We start from the raw sequence: 19,862 nt of genomic DNA on the forward strand, positions 1-19,862 counted from the left end.
GACTACGGTGAAATGAAGCAACATTATCGCCCATAGTTGCCCATTCTCCCCCCCTCCATGGCGAGAGGAGCCATGACCCACTCGTTTAGCGAAAATACTGAATACCATCCGCTATTACCCTGTTTCCCCGAAAATAAGACCCACCCATAAAATAAGCCCTAGCAGGATTTCTGAGCATGTGCACAATAGCAGCCCTACCCCGAAAATCAGCCCTAGTGACGGGCGTGGCTGCGCAGCGCATCTGCACAACCCATGCGTGTCGTCGCGGAGCGGGAAAGAACACGAGCAGCCCTTCTCATCTGCCCCGTGAGAGCTCTAGTGCTCCACAGGAGAGATCGGGGCCAGTGGTTCTAAAGGAAACAGAGTCGCAAGACACTCAGGGTGGGATTCGGGGTTTGGAGAGTGAGGATGATGTTCCAGAAGAAGACGACTTCACTGTATTCGAATTAATGGAGATGGTTGTACCGTAGTTAAAAAACAATAGCACATCCCCTGAAAATGAGCCCTAGGGTGTCTTCTTGAGGAAAAATCAATGTAAGATCCTGTCTTATTTTCGGGGAAACACCATATTAACTGTTGTACTTTAGAGCTTTAGACTTGTTCATCCCACATCTTATTCTTATTTCTAAGAAGATATTTTTTTATGGTACCTTACACTGTTAGGGGCTTGTTAAAAATTGACTTAGAGTCAGTCTCTCTCTCTTTTTTTGGGGGGGGGGAGGGGGGGAGATTGCCACTTCCTAACATATTTATATATGATTGTGTCTTCAGGATATTATGATTGGTGAAATAATCTGAGGTCTTAACTATAATCTCTTTCAATCTCTCCAACCAAAGTCACATATTATCTTAAAGCATTAATGGTATTAATTTTTAGTCTTTTGCTTTTCTTACTCATTTAAAAAAAATTTTTTAAATTATCTTGTTTGGAAATGATTCTCTTTTTTTTTTTTCCTGTCCCCTTTCCTGCATAGCCTGAATATAGCAAAACCTGTACCATTATGCTCATGAGACAGAATTTATATATAGTAAGTGGAAATAAAAAATATATTTAAAAATGGATCCTAAATATATGAAATTGTTCATTTCCCATTTTGCACAGTACAGAAAATCTGGAGTTGAATGTCTAATGTGCCTAATGTTCTTACTCTCTGGATGTCCTAGAGTTTTTAGATTATAATTTCTAGGTTTTACTGTTTTGTTCTCATTGGTTTTTTTTTATTGTTTATTTTTTTTATTTCAGCATATTATGGGGGTACAATTTTTAAGGTTTCAAATAATGCCCTTGCCTCCCTTCCCCCCACAAGTCAGAGCTTCAAGCGTGACCATCCCCCAGATGGTGCACGTCTCACTCATTGTGTATGTATATACCCACCCCCCTCCCACTTGCCCAATACCCTATTACTGTAGTACCTATGTGTCCACTTAGGTGTTGATCCGTTAATACCAATTTGCTGGTGAGTATATGTGGTGCTTGTTTCTCCATTCTTGGGAAACTTCACTTAGTAGAATGGGTTCCAGCTCTAACCAGGAAAATATGAGAGGTGCTATGTCACCATTATTTCTTAGAGCTAAGTATTACTCCATGGTATACATATACCACATTTTATTAATCCACTCATGGATTGATGGGCACTTGGGCTGTTTCCACAGCCTTGCAATTATGAATTGTGCTGCTATAAACATTCGAGTGCAGGTGTCTTTTTTTGTAGAGTGTCATTGGATCTTTTGGGTAGATGCCCAGTAATGGGATTGCTGGATCCAATGGTAGATCCACTTGTATCGCTTTGAGGTATCTCCAGCTTGCTTTCCACAGAGGTTGCGCTAGTTTGCAGTCCCACCTCGTTGCTTTTTTCATGTCTGGTTAAAAGCCTTGTGACTTCCAGCTTTTAACTGAAACAGGTGCTCAGCCTTTCCCAGCAGATGGCGATTGTGAGTTACATTGAAATTTAAGTTGCCTGAGGAAATCCATTAAAAGTATATATATATATTTTTTATACCCCGTAATATGCTGAAATAAAAAAAAAAAGAATAAGTAAGGCCGGGCGCGGTGGCTCACGCCTGTAATCCTAGCACTCTGGGAGGCCGAGGCGGGCGGATTGCTCAAGGTCAGGAGTTCAAAACCAGCCTGAGCGAGACCCCGTCTCTACCATAAAAATAGAAAGAAATTAATTGGCCAACTAATATATATATATATATATATATAAAAATCAGCCGGGCATGGTGGCTTGTGCCTGTAGTCCCAGCTACTCGGGAGGCTGAGGCAGGAGGATCGCTTGAGCCCAGGAGTTTGAGGTTGCTGTGAGCTAGGCTGACGCCACGGCACTCACTCTAGCCTGGGCAAGAAAGCGAGACTCTGTCTCAAAAAAAAAAAAAAAAAAAGAATAAGTAGTCCAATGTTCTAGGGAAAAAAAGTATGTGTATGCATATATATACATGCATACGTATATATACATATATATGTATATACACATATATGCATACACATATACACATATGTGTATGCACATATATGCATGTGTATATACACATATGTGCATATGTGCATGTACATATGTGCATATGTGTGCGTATACGTATATACACATATGTGTGTATGTACATATATACACATCTATGTACATATACATATACATACATTTTTTTCTTAGTTTCAAAATACAACTGCCTTTTACCTAAAATAAATGAAAAAGGGAATCCGTAGCTGGTTCCTCTTTGCTTGGTGATAAGCCGTGCTCTCTGTTCTTGAAAAGGCCAAGACCCGGAGAGGTAAAGGGGCTGGGTCCCTTACTCAACCAGCCTGTTGCAGACCCCGCTCCTGGCACTGCATTTCGTGCCGTTGTCCATTTCGTGGACTTCCAGCACGGGGTTGATACGTGACTGGAGCGGGGGTCGCACTGGCGGGCGAGGGGGTTGGCGCCGGGCCTCTGGGTCCCACGGTCTGAACCCTTTTCCCAAGCGGACGAGTGTGGGGGACCCCAGACTCTTGGTCCGAAGGAGGCTTTTCAGAGAGGTGGCAGCTTTCGAAACCGGCCTCAAAGGGTGATGTCACCAGTTACGGGGACCATAAGTCTTTTTTACCATTTAGGGGAAAAAAAAAAAAACGGGCAAAATGACATACCGGGGGTCTCTAAGACCAAGCTGTTTTTCTGAAATGTGCTTCTGCCAACCTTGATCTAAGTTGGGGTTCTGTAGGGTTTTTTTTTTTTTTGAGACAGAGTTTCACTTTGCTTCCTGGACTAGAGTAAGTGCCATGGCGTCAGCCTCGCTCACAGCAGCCTCCAACTCCTGGGCTCAAGCAATCCTCCTGCCTCAGCCTCCCGAGTAGCTGGGACTACAGGCATGCGCCACCATGCCCGGCTCATTTTTTTCTATACATATATATATATTTTTAGTTGGCCAATTAATTTCTTTCTATTTTTAGTAGAGACGGGGTCTTGCTCTTGCTCAGGCTGGTCTCGAACTCCTGACCTCGAGCGATCCTCCCACCTCGGCCTCCCAGAATGCTAGGATGACAGGCGTGAGCCACACCGCGCCAGGCCTGTGGGGTTTTTATGTTAATCTCTCTGGAGCCAGAGCGCTGTCACTTCTGTCTTGGTGTGAGCTTCCCTTCGTTGTTAAAATCAGGGGAGCCGAGTGTTCGGTGGACATTGGGGTGTACTGCCACCAAAACCATTCAGCCTGAGCAACAGCGAGACCCCGTCTCTACTAAAAATATAAATAAATTAATTGGCTGACTAAAAATATATATATATATATATAAATTAGCCCAGCATGGTGGTGCACACCTGTAGTCCCAGCTACTCTGGAGGCTGAAGCAGGAGGATCGCTTGAGCCCAGGAGTTGGAGGTTGCTGTGAGCTAGGCTGACAAACGACACTCTAGCCTGGGCAACAGAATGAGACTCTGACCCCCCGCAAAAAAATAAAAAATGAGTTACCATCACTCCTGCAAGACCAGGCTATGGGGCCTCCACCACCACTTGCATTTATGTGGTAAACTTTTCAGCGTGTTAAAAGAGTTCTAATGCTGTGAGTTGTTTCAGAAATGAGTTCCTGACACATCTTTTCTTATTTATTTTTTCTGTTGCTAAATAAACCAAGAGGTGGCATTTATTCCCGGCAAGGCCTGACTTGCTCAGGAATGAGAAAGTTCGCGTTGTTACGTAAAATGCAAAAGGGGGTTATTAAAATTATCAGGCACCTCAGCTGTCTTGACGGACTTTGAGAAGTGAGGCTTCACTTTGGGTGTTGTGGACGGTGACACCTCTTAGTGTCTCTTCCCTCACCAGTTGGGAGAATTTACAGTTGTCTCATTCTTTTTTCAGACACCAAACCTGACCTCTTTTATCTTCCTTAACCTTGTTCTTTTGAATCACAGTTAACATAGTCTAACTCCTAAGTTTAGGTTATGAAACCACTTACAGTGTCGATCTGTGTTTCTTTTAAATCAGACTGCCTTGGCCGGGCGCGGTGGCTCACACCTGTCACCCTAGCACTCTGGGAGGCCGAGGCGGGAGGATAGCTCGAGGTCAGGAGTTCGAAAGCAGCCTGAGCAAGAGCGAGACCCCATCTCTACTATAAATAGAAAGAAATTAATTGGCCACCTAATGTATATAGAAAAAATTAGCCGGGCGTGGTGGCGCATGCCTGTAGTCCCAGCTACTCGGGAGGCTGAGGCAGGAGGATCGCTTGAGCCCAGGAGTCTGAGGTTGCTGTGAGCTAGGCTGATGCCACGGCACTCACTTTAGCCTGGGCAACAGGGTGGGACTCTGTCTCAAAAAAAAAAAAAAAAAAAAAATCAGATTGCCTTTAAAACAATTGTTAAAAATGTATTTGCAGCCAGGCGCGGTGGCTCACGCCTGTAATCCTAGCTCTCTGGGAGGCCGAGGCGGGCGGATTGCTCAAGGTCAGGAGTTCAAAACCAGCCTGAGCAAGAGCGAGACCCCGTCTCTACTATAAATAGAAAGAAATTAATTGGCCAACTGATATGTATATAAAAAAATTAGCCGGGCATGGTGGCGCATGCCTGTAGTCCCAGCTACTCGGGAGGCTGAGGCAGAAGGATCTCTCGAGCCCAGGAGTTTGAGGTTGCTGTGAGCTAGGCTGACGCCACGGCACTCACTCTAGCCTGGGCAACAAAGGGAGACTCTGTCTCAAAAAAAAAAAAAAAAAAAAAAAAATGTATTTGCATTTATTTGCTCATGAAGAATTGTAAATAACAGGATAATTATGAAGTTTTGTGGTTAATTAGCAGTGCGCTCTCTGAAATTTCTTACTTCGATCTGTCACTTGACTTCTATTCTAAGGGACATAGATTTTTTTTTTTTTTGCCTAATATTCATATTATGCCATTGGATTCCTTTGAAATGAATACGACAGAGGACACTGATCTTAATTTCTTATTTTATAATTAAGCCGTTGGTGAAATATGAAGGCATGCCCTCATGGCATGAAACAGGTTCTTGAAAAATTTCTGTTTATTTGCTTCAATACACAGATGCAATTATGTGTTTAAGCACTGCATAGATTGCCTATTAATAGCTTCTGTGTTCATAAAAGCCAGTCATTTATCTTGAGAATTACGGAAAATAGAAAACAGGGTGAGCTCTAATACCTGTCTAGATTGAGCCTTGATGGAAGCAGCCTTTCCCTGTTGATATAAAATTTTTCTTTCTCTCTTCTTACGAGCTGTAGGTTGGGAAATATGTTTTTAGAAAATGAAAACCAGGCCGGGCGCGGTGGCTCACGCCTGTCATCCTAGCTCTCTGGGAGGCCGAGGCGGGAGGATCGCTCAAGGTCAGGGGCTGGAAACCAGCCCGAGCAAGAGCGAGACCCCGTCTCTACTAAAAATAGAAAGAAATTAATTCGTTGACTAAAAATATATATATAAAAGAAAAATTAGCCGGGCGTGGTGGCGCATGCCTGTAGTCCCAGCTACTCGGGAGGAGGCTGAGGCAGGAGGATCGCTTGAGCCCAGGAGTTTGAGGTTGCTGTGAGCAAGGCTGACACCATGGCACTCACTGTAGCCTGGGTGACAGAGTGAGACTCTGTCTCAAAAAAAAAAAAAAAAAAAGAAAAGAAAAGAAAACTTATCCAATGCTTTATCTGTTAAATTTTTCTAAAAATGGGTTATGGGTCAGAGGATCATTTCTGAGCTTAGGAGTAAAATCAGAACACCATAATTTTGGCATCCAGCCCTCTGCTTTGATCAGACAGCGATACCGGCGTTTTGTGTTTGTGATGAATGCATCCCCTCCTCGGGATGGAAGCTTCGTGAGGGCAGGCCCCTGTGTCCATCACATTCCTCCCTGCATCTCCACCACCCGCCTGTCCGGAGTGTGCTAATCATTCAATAAACGTTTGGTGAATAAATGCATTATGCAATTAAGTAACGCATTCAGAAGCCGCAGCTTAGGACGTCCTTGCTTAAGGAGAGCCTGGCCTGGATTACGTTCATGCCTCCCACACATCCAAGGCCTTGGTATGGATTGTGTTATCACTGAGGATTCTTTTTTTTTTTTTTTTTGGAGACAGAATCTCGCTCTGTTGCCCAGGCTAGAGTGAGTGCCGTGGCGTCAGCCTCGCTCACAGCAACCTCCAACTCCTGGGCTCAAGCGATCCTCCTGCCTCAGCCTCCCGAGTAGCTGGGACTACAGGCATGAGCCACCATGCCCGGCTGATTTTTTTTTCCTATATATATATTAGTCGGCCAATTAATTTCCTCTTTTCTATTTATAGTAGAGACGGGGTCTCGCTCTCGCTCAGGCTGGTTTCGAACTCCTGACCTCGAGCGATCCTCCCTCCTCGGCCTCCCATACCAAGTGCTAGGATGACAGGTGTGAGCCACCTCGCCCAGCCCCACTGAGGATTCTTTTAGGGATACGTTCTCCATAGAAAAGAAGCCAGTAATTTTACAGGATGCGTTCTTTACAAGTTTAGGCTTCTTTATGAGAACCTGTCTTCAAAGTTACTTAATATGTAAACGGGAGACTGATACGGATGAGAAGATTCGAGAAAACCTCCCAGCACTGCTGTCCGGCAGATTCTGTTCTAGGCTCTGAGCACACCCGGGAAAAGGAGAGAAAAATTCTCCGCCTTTGTTTTAGTGATGGGAGATATGGGGGGTGAACTTGTAACCTCAAAAAAAAAAAAAAAAAACCAGAAAAAGTAATCCCAGACAGAGCTTAGTCCTTGGAACTGAAATACGGCTCTAAGATAAGACAACGAGGTAGTGATCTTTTTTTTTTTTTTTTACATTATTTGCTTTACTCCTTCCCTAAATATGATTGACATTTTTGAGATGTTTACAGACCGCCTTGATGTGGCATAGTGTGTGGTTCAATTATTACACTCAGTGTGACTAAACAGCGACGTAGCCACATGTGGCAAGGAATGGTTTAGAGGATTCCTAAAGAACTATAAAACGTAATGGAAAACAGGACATTCTTGAACACGTAAGGATTGCCAAGTTCACAGGAACTTCTGTATTAGGATGGAAAGCTTTTTCAGGTAAAACTACCACATCTGTTCGTAGCAGCTACAAATACTGCTTTCATGTGTACTGAAAACCAAAATGAAAATTTACATAATATACTGGTGATTTTTGTGGCTTAGAATTTCAGTAGTTTCCTGTTTTACCGCTTGGTTAAGAACATCTGCAGTTAGTCAACTCATCTACTAATAAGACCTGCCACTTTTTGGCCATCTGCATGCTCTAGTCTTTACCCTGTATGTTTTGTTTTAGTTTATTTATTTTTTGAGACAGAGTCTTGCTCTGTTGCCCAGGCTAGAGTGAGTGCCGTGGCGTCAGCCTAGCTCACAGCAACCTCCAACTCCTGGGCTCAAGCGATCCTCCTGCCTCAGCCTCCCAAGTAGCTGGGACTACAGGCATGTGCCACCATGCCAGGCTCATTTTTTCTCTCTATATATATTAGTTGGCCAATTAATTTCTTTCTATTTATAGTAGAGACGGGGTCTCGCTCTTGCTCAGGCTGGTTTCCAACTCTTGAGCTCGAGCAATCCGCCCGCCTCGGCCTCCCAGAGTGCTAGGGTGACAGGCGTGAGCCACCGCGCCCGGCCACCCAGTATGTTTTTAGTTCAATGTGGAATGCACAAGATATTCCATTGCAGTGAGCAAGAAAATGCCAGAACTTCTGTTTATGTTTTATCTCATCTTTTTTATAATCTGTTCTCACGTTTTGTGATGCCCCTAATCTATTAATATTAACAGAACGAATACGTCAGACAAAAATGTAGCTGTCATAAATGCTCAACATTTTTTTAATTATACTACTCAAAAAAATAATTTGAGATGACTGATCTACTTTCATCCCCAGAACAGCTCTGTTACATCAGTGTTATTAGGTTTATCCTGCCGCTGTAGAAATTGATCCTTAGGTAAGTTACTTGCCGATGAACCTATATCCCGTGGTTGGGGAGAGCAAGGATGCAAAGCCCTGTCCTGTCTTAATTCCAAATCCCGTGTTTGCAGTCTGCATGCTCTGCTGCCAGCTTCCTGTCGAAGAAAGCAAGAATGTGTACAAAATATTGCAGACTTGGAACATAAAGCCTAATCAAGCATGTAGTTGCGTGATCGCTAGATCAACCTTTAGGCAGAGGGACCCACTGATTGGCCTGTTCGTCTATTTACTGAGGCAGCCTCTACGTGCTTCATGTAACGTGCAAAAAATAAGACGGAAATGTGATTTTTTTTTTTTTTTTTTTTGCATTTTCCACCAGCTTGTCTTTAGAATCTTCTTATTTGAAGTACTTAACGTCCCCTTATATCTCTAAGCACAAGCTCCTCCTCTCTGGCCTGATAGATTCCTCTCTGCAGATGCCTCCTGGTGGCCTTTCCACACTGCACGTTGCTGTCTCCTCAGCCCAGATAAGACGGGTGTGTTGTTTTTGCAAGTCACACCCAGCCGCCTCTCGACTCGTGATGTTTTTCAGCTGGGTGTGTGAATGCTGGCCTTACTGGCCAAGCCCTGGGCTTTGTGAGTTCAAGTGTGAATTCTGTGGTTTGAAAAACACCAAGTTTAAAACTTTTTTTTTTTTTTTTGGCCTTGGAAAAATTAACCGGTTGCGTGATTCCCCAGAAGCAGGCAAAGGAGCTGTTCTGATGGTTTAATCCTCTTAGTCTTGATACGGCGGCCCAGGTTACACTGAAAGAAAAGGAGATATGAGTTCTTTTTTTATTTCGGCATATTATGGGGGTACAGATTTTAAGGTTTCAATAAATGCCCTTTTCCCCCCTCCCCCCACAAGTCTGAGTCTCCAGCATGACCATCCCCCAGATGGTGCACATCTCACTCATTGTGTATGTATATACCCGCCCCCTCCCCCCTCCCACCTGCCCAATACCCTATTACTGTGGTTCCTATGTGTCCACTTAGGTGCTGCTCAGTTAATACCAGTTTGCTGGTGAGTACATGTGGTGCTTGTTTTTCCATTCTTAGGATACTTCACTTAGTAGTATGGGTTCCAGCTCTAGCCAGGAAAATATAAGATGTGCTATATCACCATTGTTTCTTAGAGCTGAATAGTACTCCATGGTGTACATATACCACATTTTATTAATCCATTCTTGGATTGATGGGCACTTGGGCTGTTTCCACAGCCTTGCAATTATGAATTGTGCTGCTATAAACATTCGAATGCAGGTGTCCTTTTTGTAGAGTGTCATTGGATCATTTGGGTAGATGCCCAGCAATGGGATTTCTGGATCAAATGGAGATATGAGTTCTGTTATTATTATTATTCATTCATTCATTTATGAGACAGGGTCTTAGCATATTGCCAGGCTAGAGTGCAATGGCACAATCATAATTCACTGCAGCCTCAAACTCTTGGGCTCAAGCGATCCTCCCACCTCAGCCTCCCCTGTCGCTGGGACTACAGGCATGCGCCACCATGCTTGGTTAATTTTTTAAATTATTATTATTATTTGTAAAGTGGGGGTCTTGCCATGTTGCTTAGCTGGCCTCAAATTCTTGGCTTCAAACGATCTTCCCTCAGCCAGGCATGGTGGCTCACACCTGTCATCCTAGCACTCTGGGAGGCCGAGGCGGGAGGATCACTCAAGGTCAGGAGTTCGAAACCAGCCTGAGCAAGAGCGAGATCCCATCTCTACTAAAAAAGAAAAAAAATAGACAGAAATGAATTGGCCAACTAAAAACATATAGGGGAAAAAAGTCAGCCGGGCGTGGTGGTGCATGCCTGTAGTCCCAGCTACTCGGGAGGCTGAGGCAGAAGAATGGCTTGAGCCCAGGAGTTTGAGGTTGCTGTGAGCAAGGCTGACGCCACGGCACTCTAGCCGGGGGAACAGAGTGAGACTCTGTCAACAAAACAAAACAAAACAAAAAAACAAAAAGAGGAATTGAATCCCCCTGGCAAGAATGTCTCAGGACTGCAGCCGAAACCCCCATTCATAGAAACAAAGCACGATTACAGACTGAAGAGCAAAGGCAAATGTTTTTAAAAGCCTGATGATTTCCCCTTCAACTCAGTTTTACTTCCCATTTGCTTCCTCTGGGCGTGTCTTGATTCTTGGTGTTTGGTTAATTGTCATCGCCCAGCTGTCCCTTTGTGTGAGCCTAGGTACTTTACTCAACCTCTCTGAAGTTACTAACGGAATTAATACATGTAAATTGCTTAGCAGTGTCTGGTCCATTTTCTCTGCTCAGGAAATGCTAGTTGCTGCTTCATCATCTTCCTATCATAATCTTTTTTCATATTAATATAAAGGTTAATACACATTACTAGTATCTATCCGTATTTACACCAGTGGTAACATTTTGCTTTTGCTTACCAATATTACTTCTTTTATTTTCTTTTTTTTTTTTTTTTTTTTTTTTTTTTTTTTTTTTTGAGACAGAGTCTCACCCTGTTGCCTGTTGCCCGGGCTAGAGTGAGTGCCGTGGCGTCAGCCTCGCTCACAGCAACCTCCAACTCCTGGGCTCAGAGATCCTCCTGCCTCAGCCTCCCGAGTAGCTGGGACTACAAGCATGCGCCACCATGCCCGGCTGATTTTTTCTATATATTTTTAGTTGTCCAGCTAATTTCTTTCTATTTTAGTAGAGACGGGGGGTCTCGCTCTTGCTCAGGCTGGTCTCAAACTCCTGACCTTGAGCGATCCTCTAGCCTCAGCCTCCCAGAATGCTAGGATGACAGGTGTGAGCCACCACGCCCGGCCCATTTTACTTCTTTGTCTTTAAAGAAACATCTGCCAAATAGCCCATGTTGTAATCTGAAGCCTGAGTCGATAAGAGTTTGATTATTATACTTTTCTCATTTAGGAACGTATCACAAACTGTTTGAAACATATGACATCATTAAAGCACTGACAAAATATTTGCTAATGTGGAAATAGGTTACTTTGAGGTTCTGTTATTAGCAAAATACACATCTATTGGGGAAAAGACAAACTTTCTGAATCTATTATTATTCATTTTAACCAGACCCTACATGACGTTTTTAAATACTCTACATGAAGCTTTTTATCTGCAGTAGGGTAGAAATTTTATATGCCTTTTTTTAAATGCTGCATACATTAGGAACATATGAAAGAGAAAATACAATTATTGCGGGCTTTACTAGGCTAATAAATATTATTTCATGATTTTTCAGTGATAACTAAATCTGTAGTATATCTAAGAATAATCAACCTAAAACCTTCATAACTGCTGGCATGGTGACATTTTGAAAGTAAAATTAGCGTTCAGTTTTTTTGTTTTTGTTTTTTTTTAATTCCATAAATGCCATGGGAATTTCATCGCGTTTCAACGCTCGCCGACCATATAATTCCCACAGTGCCCATTAGTGGCTGTCTGTGTAAGGTAATATGTATTTGGGATGAAATTGATTATGGCCTAAACACTCCTGTGTTATGCTCAGGAAAAGCACGCAAAGTTCACATCTTTTTTTTTTTTTTCTAATGATCGTTCTGTAGCTAAAGATATTAATTTCCAGAGGCAGAACAGCCTATCACTCAAGATCTCAATCTCAAAATAAATGACACCCGGACAAAAGGAAATAAATCTGCAGGGCCTACCACTAAGATGAATAGGTTCTCTTCTCAAGGAGCTCTTAGGATAAAGGGAAAATTTAAAAAAAAACTGTTTGAGTACAGTGTTTTCCTTATAGGCATCAGAGTAGACCCACTGTAATTTTTGCTGAATTTTCAGAAGTGCCCTATTACCCTTGTTAGAAATCCCCGTGATCATAAACACCAGCACACTCCGATGTTAACCTACTTGTAACTTTTCTCAGTATACCCTGCTGGCTGTATACATCTTTGGTCCTTTATTTTTCCCTGGTTTAAAAAAAGTGTTTTTTCCCCTTCCATCCATGCAAAATCAGGTGCTTTCCTTCTTCCAAATACAATTTCCACACGATCTCCCCAGTGAAATAATTTTATTTTTAGGCGTTTGTGTCTGTCAATGTGTGTCTGTATGCTTTCTGAGCTCATTTCTCTCCTTAAAGCTAGAAAATACACAGATATATTTTATATGGTTCCAGTGGATGTGTTCATATCTTAGCTCTCCTGTCATCTAGTTACCCCAGTGTTTTATGAAACATACCATGAAGAAAACTTTTTTTGGTTTAGAAAATTTTGAGGGCTTGTATTACTAAACTGTCCCGTGATCACTATAATCCTCATGGTGCTTCCTGTAGAATATTTAAAATTTGAATATAGCTATGTCCTGATTTTCCCTGGGATGTGAGCCAGAACGATTTAACTGAAAATGCCCTGTAAGTAGCCGAAGGCATTGATAGAACCGTGGTCTAAAATGTTGAAGTTTGGTAATTGCGGTGTTCGCATAGTTGATGCTGAAATGTTCTTCCTTTCCTTTCTTGAACTTCTTGATGATGATGACGGTTCATCAGGTTATGATAGATTTCCAATCTGCTTCCCATTAAAGGTAATAAGATAAATACTATCTTTCCAAAGAAGGAAATTTGCCTTCCTGTTTTATACTGTGTTTCCCTGAAAATGAGACAGGGTCTTGTATTTATTTTTCCTCAAGAAGACGCCCTACGGCTTATTTTCAGGGGATGTGTTTTTTTTTTTTTTTAAGTACTGAACAACAGTCTTTATTGATTCAAATAGAGTGAAGTCGTCTTCTTCTGGAACATCATCCTCACTCTCCAAACCCCGAATCCCATCCTGAATGTCTTGCGACTCTGTTTCCTTTAGAACCACTGGCCCCGATCTCTCCTGTGGAGCACTAGAGCTCTCACGGGGCGGATGAGAAGGGCTGCTCGTGTTCTTTCCCGCTCCGCGACAACATGCATGGGTTGTGCAGATGCGCTGCGCAGCCACGCCCGTCACTAGGGCTGATTTTCATAGCCACGCCCATCACTAGGGCTGATTTTCATAGCCACGCCCACCACTAGGGCTGATTTTCGTGGCCACGCCCACCACTAGGGCTGATTTTCGTGGCCATGCCCATCACTAGGGCTGATTTTCATAGCCACGCCCATCACTAGGGCTGATTTTCATAGCCACGCCCATCACTAGGGCTGATTTTCATGGCCACACCCATCACTAGGGCTGATTTTCATAGCCACGCCCATCACCAGGGCTGATTTCCATAGCCACGCCCACCACTAGGGCTGATTTTCATAGCCACGCCCGTCACTAGGGCTTATTTTCGGGGTGGAGCTTCTATTGCACAAATGCTTGGAAATCCTGCTAGGGCTTATTTGATGGGTAGGTCTTATTTTGGGGGAAACACGGTAGTTCCAGCGCCTGGTCACGTGATGAAAAGCAACATCTAAATCTCAAAGCGTCACTGTGCATTCCTGTGTGTTTAGGACCAAGAACACCATTACCTGTGTCTTCTTTGCAAACAGGGTTTCCTTAACAGAGATTAAGAGATTATTATTCTCACTTCACACCCCTACCACCACCTCCTCCCTTTTGGGAAGACGAACGTAGAAACCATTCTCCTTCCTGAGACATTGAAGACGGCTTTACCCAGAGCCAGACGGCTTGTGTTCGCGTCTCAAAACAAAAGATCCCATCTGATGAGCAGAAGATCTTTTAACAGAGTCTTACCTTCCACCAGGCCAATGTGGAAGCAATGTGGAAAACACTTGAGCCTGTTCTTTGTTAAGTATGGGGAGTGATGCTGTCACCGTGTGTATTGGTCTCTTCCTCATTGTTTCTAATTGTATCACGCGCGTGTACATTTCTCAACGCTGCGCCGCATTATAACACAATTCAGTAGCATTATTAGCATGCACCCTTAGTCTTTTTCAAACAGGGCAACAAAATCCCTTCTTCACTGTTGTCATCTCCCGTAGTTTTTTTTTTGTCTGTGTATTTTTTTCTTAGCATGCCTGCTCTTTCGTAGCCGAGTTTTGATTCACCGCCACCACCTCTTCGGTGAGCATTGCTTTTAGAATCAGTCCCTCACCTTAGGACAGCTTCGGGGAACCTCTGTCTCATGCCTGAAGACTGGAAGAAAGTCAAGGATCCCTAAGCGAGAAAACTCAGTGGCGTGGTTGGAATTTGCACTGGCGTCCAGTAGTTGTCATTTAGTCTCTGATTTTAAAATATAAGACACACTTTGGGGTGTTTTTGTTGTTGTTGTTAAGGATTCTAAACTGGTTTTCTTCTTAAAATTCTCATTTTTCTCCAGAATCTTCAGCTACTCGGAGCTACGGCCATTGAGGACAAATTACAAGATCAAGTGCCTGAAACCATAGAAACGCTGATGAAAGCAGACATCAAAATCTGGATTCTCACGGGGGACAAGCAAGAGACTGCCATCAACATCGGTAATTCACCTGACTCTGACGTTAAATCTGGTGCTTTTTAATAGGTTGATATGTTTTTTTGTTTGTTTGTTTTTTGAGACAGAGTCTCGCTTTGTTGCCCAGGCTAGAGTGAGTGCCGTGGCGTCAGTCTGGCTCACAGCAACCTCAAACTCCTGGGCTCAAGTGATCTTCCTGCCTCAGCCTCCTGAGTAGCTGGGACTACAGGCATGCACTACCATGCCTGGCTCATTTTTTCTATATATATTAGTTGGCCAATTAATTTTTTTCTATTTATAGTAGAGACAGGGTCTCGCTCTTGCTCAGGCTGGTCTCGAACTCCTGACCTTGAGCGATCCACCCGCCTCGGCCTCCCAGAGTGCTGGGATGACAGGCATGAGACACCCACCACACCCAGCCTCTGGGGCCTTTTTTAGCAGGGCACGAATCCCAGCCCCATTCATGGGGTCTCTGCCTTCATGACTGAACATGTCCCAAAGACGCCCCCTGCTTCCCTCTTCTCACTGGTTATTAGGTTTTGACACGTGAGCTTTGCAGGAACGCAAGCACTCAGACCATAGCTGGCCCCATCCTTTGACCTCCATTTAATCTCAGTAGCCTCCTTAGAGGTCCTGTGTCCAGATGCAGTCACACTGGGGCTTAGAGCTTCAGCGTATAAATTGGAGGGACAAAGACACAATTCAGCCCACAACAGAAGTGTTCCTGAGAAGAAAGTTAGTATTTGGTGTTAGAAGACTGTAGTGCCAATAATATACCCCCTCAAAAAAAAAGAAAAAAACTACTCCTTTTCCCCCAAAATTCAGTAATATACCATGTTTCCACAAAAATAAGGCAGGGTCTTATATTTATTTTTTCTCAAGAAGACACCCTAGGGCTTATTTTCAGGGGATGTGTTATTTTTTTTTAAGTACAGTACAGCCATCTCCATCGATTCCAATAGAGTTGAGTCATCTTCTTCTGTAACATCATCCTCACTCTCCAAACCCTGAATCCCATCCTGAGTGTCTTGCGACTCTGTTTCCTTTAGAACCACTGGCCCCGATCTCTCCTGTGGAGCACTAGAGCTCTCACGGGGCAGATGAGAAGGGCTGCTCGTGTTCTTTCCCGCTCCGCGACGACACGCATGGGTTGTGCAGATGCGCTGCGCAGCCACGCCCGTCACTAGGGCTGATTTTCGGGGTGGGGCTTTTATTGCGCACATGCTTAGAAATCCTGCTGGGGCTTATGTTATGGGTAGGTCTTATTTTCGAGCACTGTAAACTGTAACATTCAGCCTCTTGACATTCATCACGTATATTACATATAAAAACTCCCCATCGTTGGAAAAAAAACATTTCAGGGGTTTTCACAGCGTGAAACTACATTTTCAGGAAGTCATTTTTAAGTGTTCTCTATTTTTAAAAATCCAGCTAATATTTATTTTAGAAGTGTTAGCAGTCTCCTAAAGTAGCCTACAAAAACAGGTCTACTGCAAATTCATAGTAAATTGATGTTATTAATAGAAAATTGATTTTTGTTTTATAAAACCAGCCAGTAGAACTTTAAATCTACATGCCACACATGTTGTTGATTTTGATTGTAAAAATTGTCACTGATGTTAGAGACAAAAATGGAAAGAAGATGAGAAGGGTATTAAGATAAATGCAGATCGCGTTAGAATTGGGAGATGTAAAAACACAAATACAGTAAAATGGTAAGACTGCAAATGGATAAAGAGTGATATGTGAGCAAAATGCCATGTTTCCCCCAAAAATAAGACCTACCCATAAAGTAAGCCCTAGCAGGATTTCTAAGCATGTGCACAATAGAAGCCCTACCCCGAAAATCAGCCCTAGTGATGGGCTTGGCTATGAAAATCAGCCCTGGTGGTGGGCGTGGCTATGAAAATCAGCCCTAGTGATGGGCGTGGCTATGAAAATCAGCCCTGGTGATGGGCGTGGCCATGAAAATCAGCCCTAGTGATGGGCGTGGCTATGAAAATCAGCCCTAGATGGGCGTGGCTATGAAAATCAGCCCTGGTGGTGGGCCTGGCTATGAAAATCAGCCCTAGTGATGGGCGTGGCTATGAAAATCAGCCCTAGTGATGGGCGTGGCTATGAAAATCAGCCCTGGTGATGGGCGTGGCTATGAAAATCAGCCCTGGTGATGGGCGTGGCCATGAAAATCAGCCCTAGTGATGGGCGTGGCTATGAAAATCAGCCCTAGATGGGCGTGGCTATGAAAATCAGCCCTAGTGACGGGCGTGGCTGCGCAGCGCATCTGCACAACCCATGCGTGTTGTCGCAGAGCGGGAAAGAACACGAGCAGCCCTTCTCATCCGCCCTGTGAGAGCTCTAGTGCTCCACAGGAGAGATCGGGGCCAGTGGTTCTAAAGGAAACAGAGTCGCAAGACATTCAGGATGGGATTCAGGGTTTGGAGAGTGAGGATGATGTTCCAGAAGAAGACGACTTCACTCTATTTGAATCAGTGGAGATGGTTGTACCGTTCTTAAAAAAAAATAACACATCCCCTGAAAATAACCCTTAGGGTGTCTTCTTGAGGAAAAATAAATACAAGACCCTGTCTTATTTTCGGGGAAACACGGTACCTGCCTGCCTGCACCCTTCTCTGGAAACGGTCGTTGGCCCGTCTTTTACTCTTCATGTCAGTCATCACGAAGGGCATCCTGTGGACATCTGTCAGCTTTCAGGATGTTGAGAATATTTACAATCTCTCTTTGTATTTTTCATCCAGATAGCATTAACAAGCCAGATGTTGTCCTCGTAACATATTCCATCCTTTAGCTAGCAAGAGCATTTCGTGTTTATCTGGCTGCCATCCCTCCTGATGAGTCCATCTTTAGATATTTTGTTAGTACGTACTATTACTACTTTAACATCTTTATAGGTTTTCTCTGGAGAGATTAATTATATCAACTGATTTACTCTGTTTGGACGTAGGGCACTCCTGCAAACTTTTGAAGAAGAACATGGGAATGATTGTCATAAATGAAGGTTCTCTTGATGTAAGTAAAATTATGCCTTTATTTTTTTTTTTAAAAGAAAAAACTTCTTTAATAACTCATTTATCTTGTAGCATTTTATTTCGTATTCGGATAGCTGTGGAAATAGTTTATCTTCCCGAGGTTAAAGGATTCCTCATCACTCTTGTCCTTTAATACCATGTACACTGTCTCGAACCATATTGAATTAAATTGATTCGAGCTTCGTTGCATCTGTGACAGTTAAAAGAAATTTCTAGACGATTTGCTTAATACCGTGAGACAGAAAAGCCACTTTGCAACAGTGTTATGTGGGCAGGTTGCCCAACGACTTCAGCTCGTTCGTGTCTAAGTGTTTTGTACATTGAGCATCGTACGTCTGCTTTAACTTCCTGTGCTAATATGTGTTTTTGACTCTTAAAAAAAAAAGGTTGAGTGCCATTGAACACACAAAGTAGCCATTCCTACTAGGACAGATTTTTATTTTATTTTTTTTAATTTCCTGACTTCTGGGATGAAAATTTAAATTCCCAGGGTATCTTTTTCTTTTTCATGGCTACGATCACGTGTGCTTATTATATTTGGGAAAGGGGAGAGGATTTGTTAGGAATACAGCGTAAAGTAGAAGTTAAAAATAATAATAATAATAAGATGTGGGCCAAATGACCTGTTAACTATTTTAAAGTAATTTAAGGTGGAAGACAGAACAGGACAAGTGATGATACAACTGCTTGAAATAGTCACTGTGATGAAAAGAGCAGAGCAGAGAATACCTGATAATTAGGCATCTTGGTGAGACCGAGAAGCCAGCCATGTAAAAGGGACAGCGTTTATGCCTTTGTCGGTCACGTGGGTCACGCGTGATGCATGACTTCTCCTACATTTAAAGGAAATCAGAGCTAGGACCCTATGATGATGAAGGAAAAACAGCACAAGCTGTCCTGGATTTGACGTGGGATCCCTCTTGCCTAGATTTACGCCTTCACCTTTGGTAGCATTTGCTGCTTTCGTTTTATTCCTTTCCATTATTTCCTCCAAGTTTTGGATAAACTATCGGGGGAAATAATGGAACACAATAAAACAAAAGCAGCAAATGCTAGACATCAAGCATTTATATGAAGAAGTGCTTTAGGCCAGGCGCGGCGGCTCACGCCTGTCATCCTGGCACTCTGGGAGGCCAAGAGGCGGGAGGATCGCTCGAGGTCAGGAGTTCGAGACCAGCCTGAGCAAAAAGGAGACCCTGCCTCTACTATAAATAGAAAGAAATTAATTGGCCAACTAATATATATAGAAAAAAATTAGCCGGGCTTGGTGGCGCATGCCTGTAGTCCCAGCTACTTGGGAGGAGGCTGAGGCAGGAGGATCTCTTGAGCCCAGGAGTCTGAGGTTGCTGTGAGCTAGGCTGAGGCCACGGCACTCACTCTAGCCTGGGCAACAGAGTGAGACTCTGTCTCAAAATAAATAAATAAACAACAACAAAAAAAGAAGTGGTTTGGTTATCAAGAAGCATAAATAGTAATCTCAGGGAAAAGCCAAAAGTGAAATACCAAAGGTATCCACTGTAGCGGTAAGACAGCAGCAGCATGTGTTTTCATTTTTGAGGTTTCTAAGGTGGTGACTCAAAATTAATAAACACCTCGAAGTTGCTTGCACCGCCTGTTTCTGCCGGAGCAAACGTTGGCGGGAGTCTCAGTTTGAATACTCAGTTTGGATGGAAGCGAGGATGGAGTCTCTTCTGGTTTTCCTTTCTCTCTCAGCACCCAGCAAATGGTCTAGCGTAGGAAGTACTCTATCAATGTTTGAGAATTGACTCACTGGGTGATGTTAAATTATGGGGTTCCCTTTTTTTAAAAAAAGTTTTAAAAAGTTGTGCATGAGTTTTAAATTTGGTAGCAATAGATCCTGTCTGATATGGTAAAAGTAAGGCGGTTAAAAATCTCCTTAGCAATAATTCAAGTACTGTGTTTCCCTGGAAATAAGATGGGGTCTTATGTTTATTTTTCCTCAAGAAGACACCCTAGGGCTTATTTTCAGGGGACGTGCTATTTTTTTTTAAGTACGGTACAACCATCTCCATTGATTCAAATAGAGTGAAG

The 19,862-nt window shown here is 43.2% G+C and overlaps 1 protein-coding gene across 4 annotated transcripts in view; it reads left to right on the forward strand.

Annotated features, from left to right (window-relative positions):
- ATP8A1 (ATPase phospholipid transporting 8A1) overlaps window positions 1-19,862 on the forward strand; it is a 231,557-nt gene that overhangs the window by 122,125 nt on the left and 89,570 nt on the right. For all 4 annotated transcript variants that reach the window (XM_075997957.1, XM_075997956.1, XM_075997959.1 and 1 more), the window contains 2 exons: window positions 14,650-14,788; window positions 17,726-17,790. In XM_075997957.1, coding sequence (XP_075854072.1) covers window positions 14,650-14,788; window positions 17,726-17,790 — 204 coding nt within the window. The remainder of the gene's footprint in view (window positions 1-14,649; window positions 14,789-17,725; window positions 17,791-19,862) is intronic.

Source organism: Microcebus murinus, chromosome 26 (assembly GCF_040939455.1).
Source record: "Microcebus murinus isolate Inina chromosome 26, M.murinus_Inina_mat1.0, whole genome shotgun sequence".
NCBI lineage: Eukaryota > Metazoa > Chordata > Mammalia > Primates > Cheirogaleidae > Microcebus > Microcebus murinus.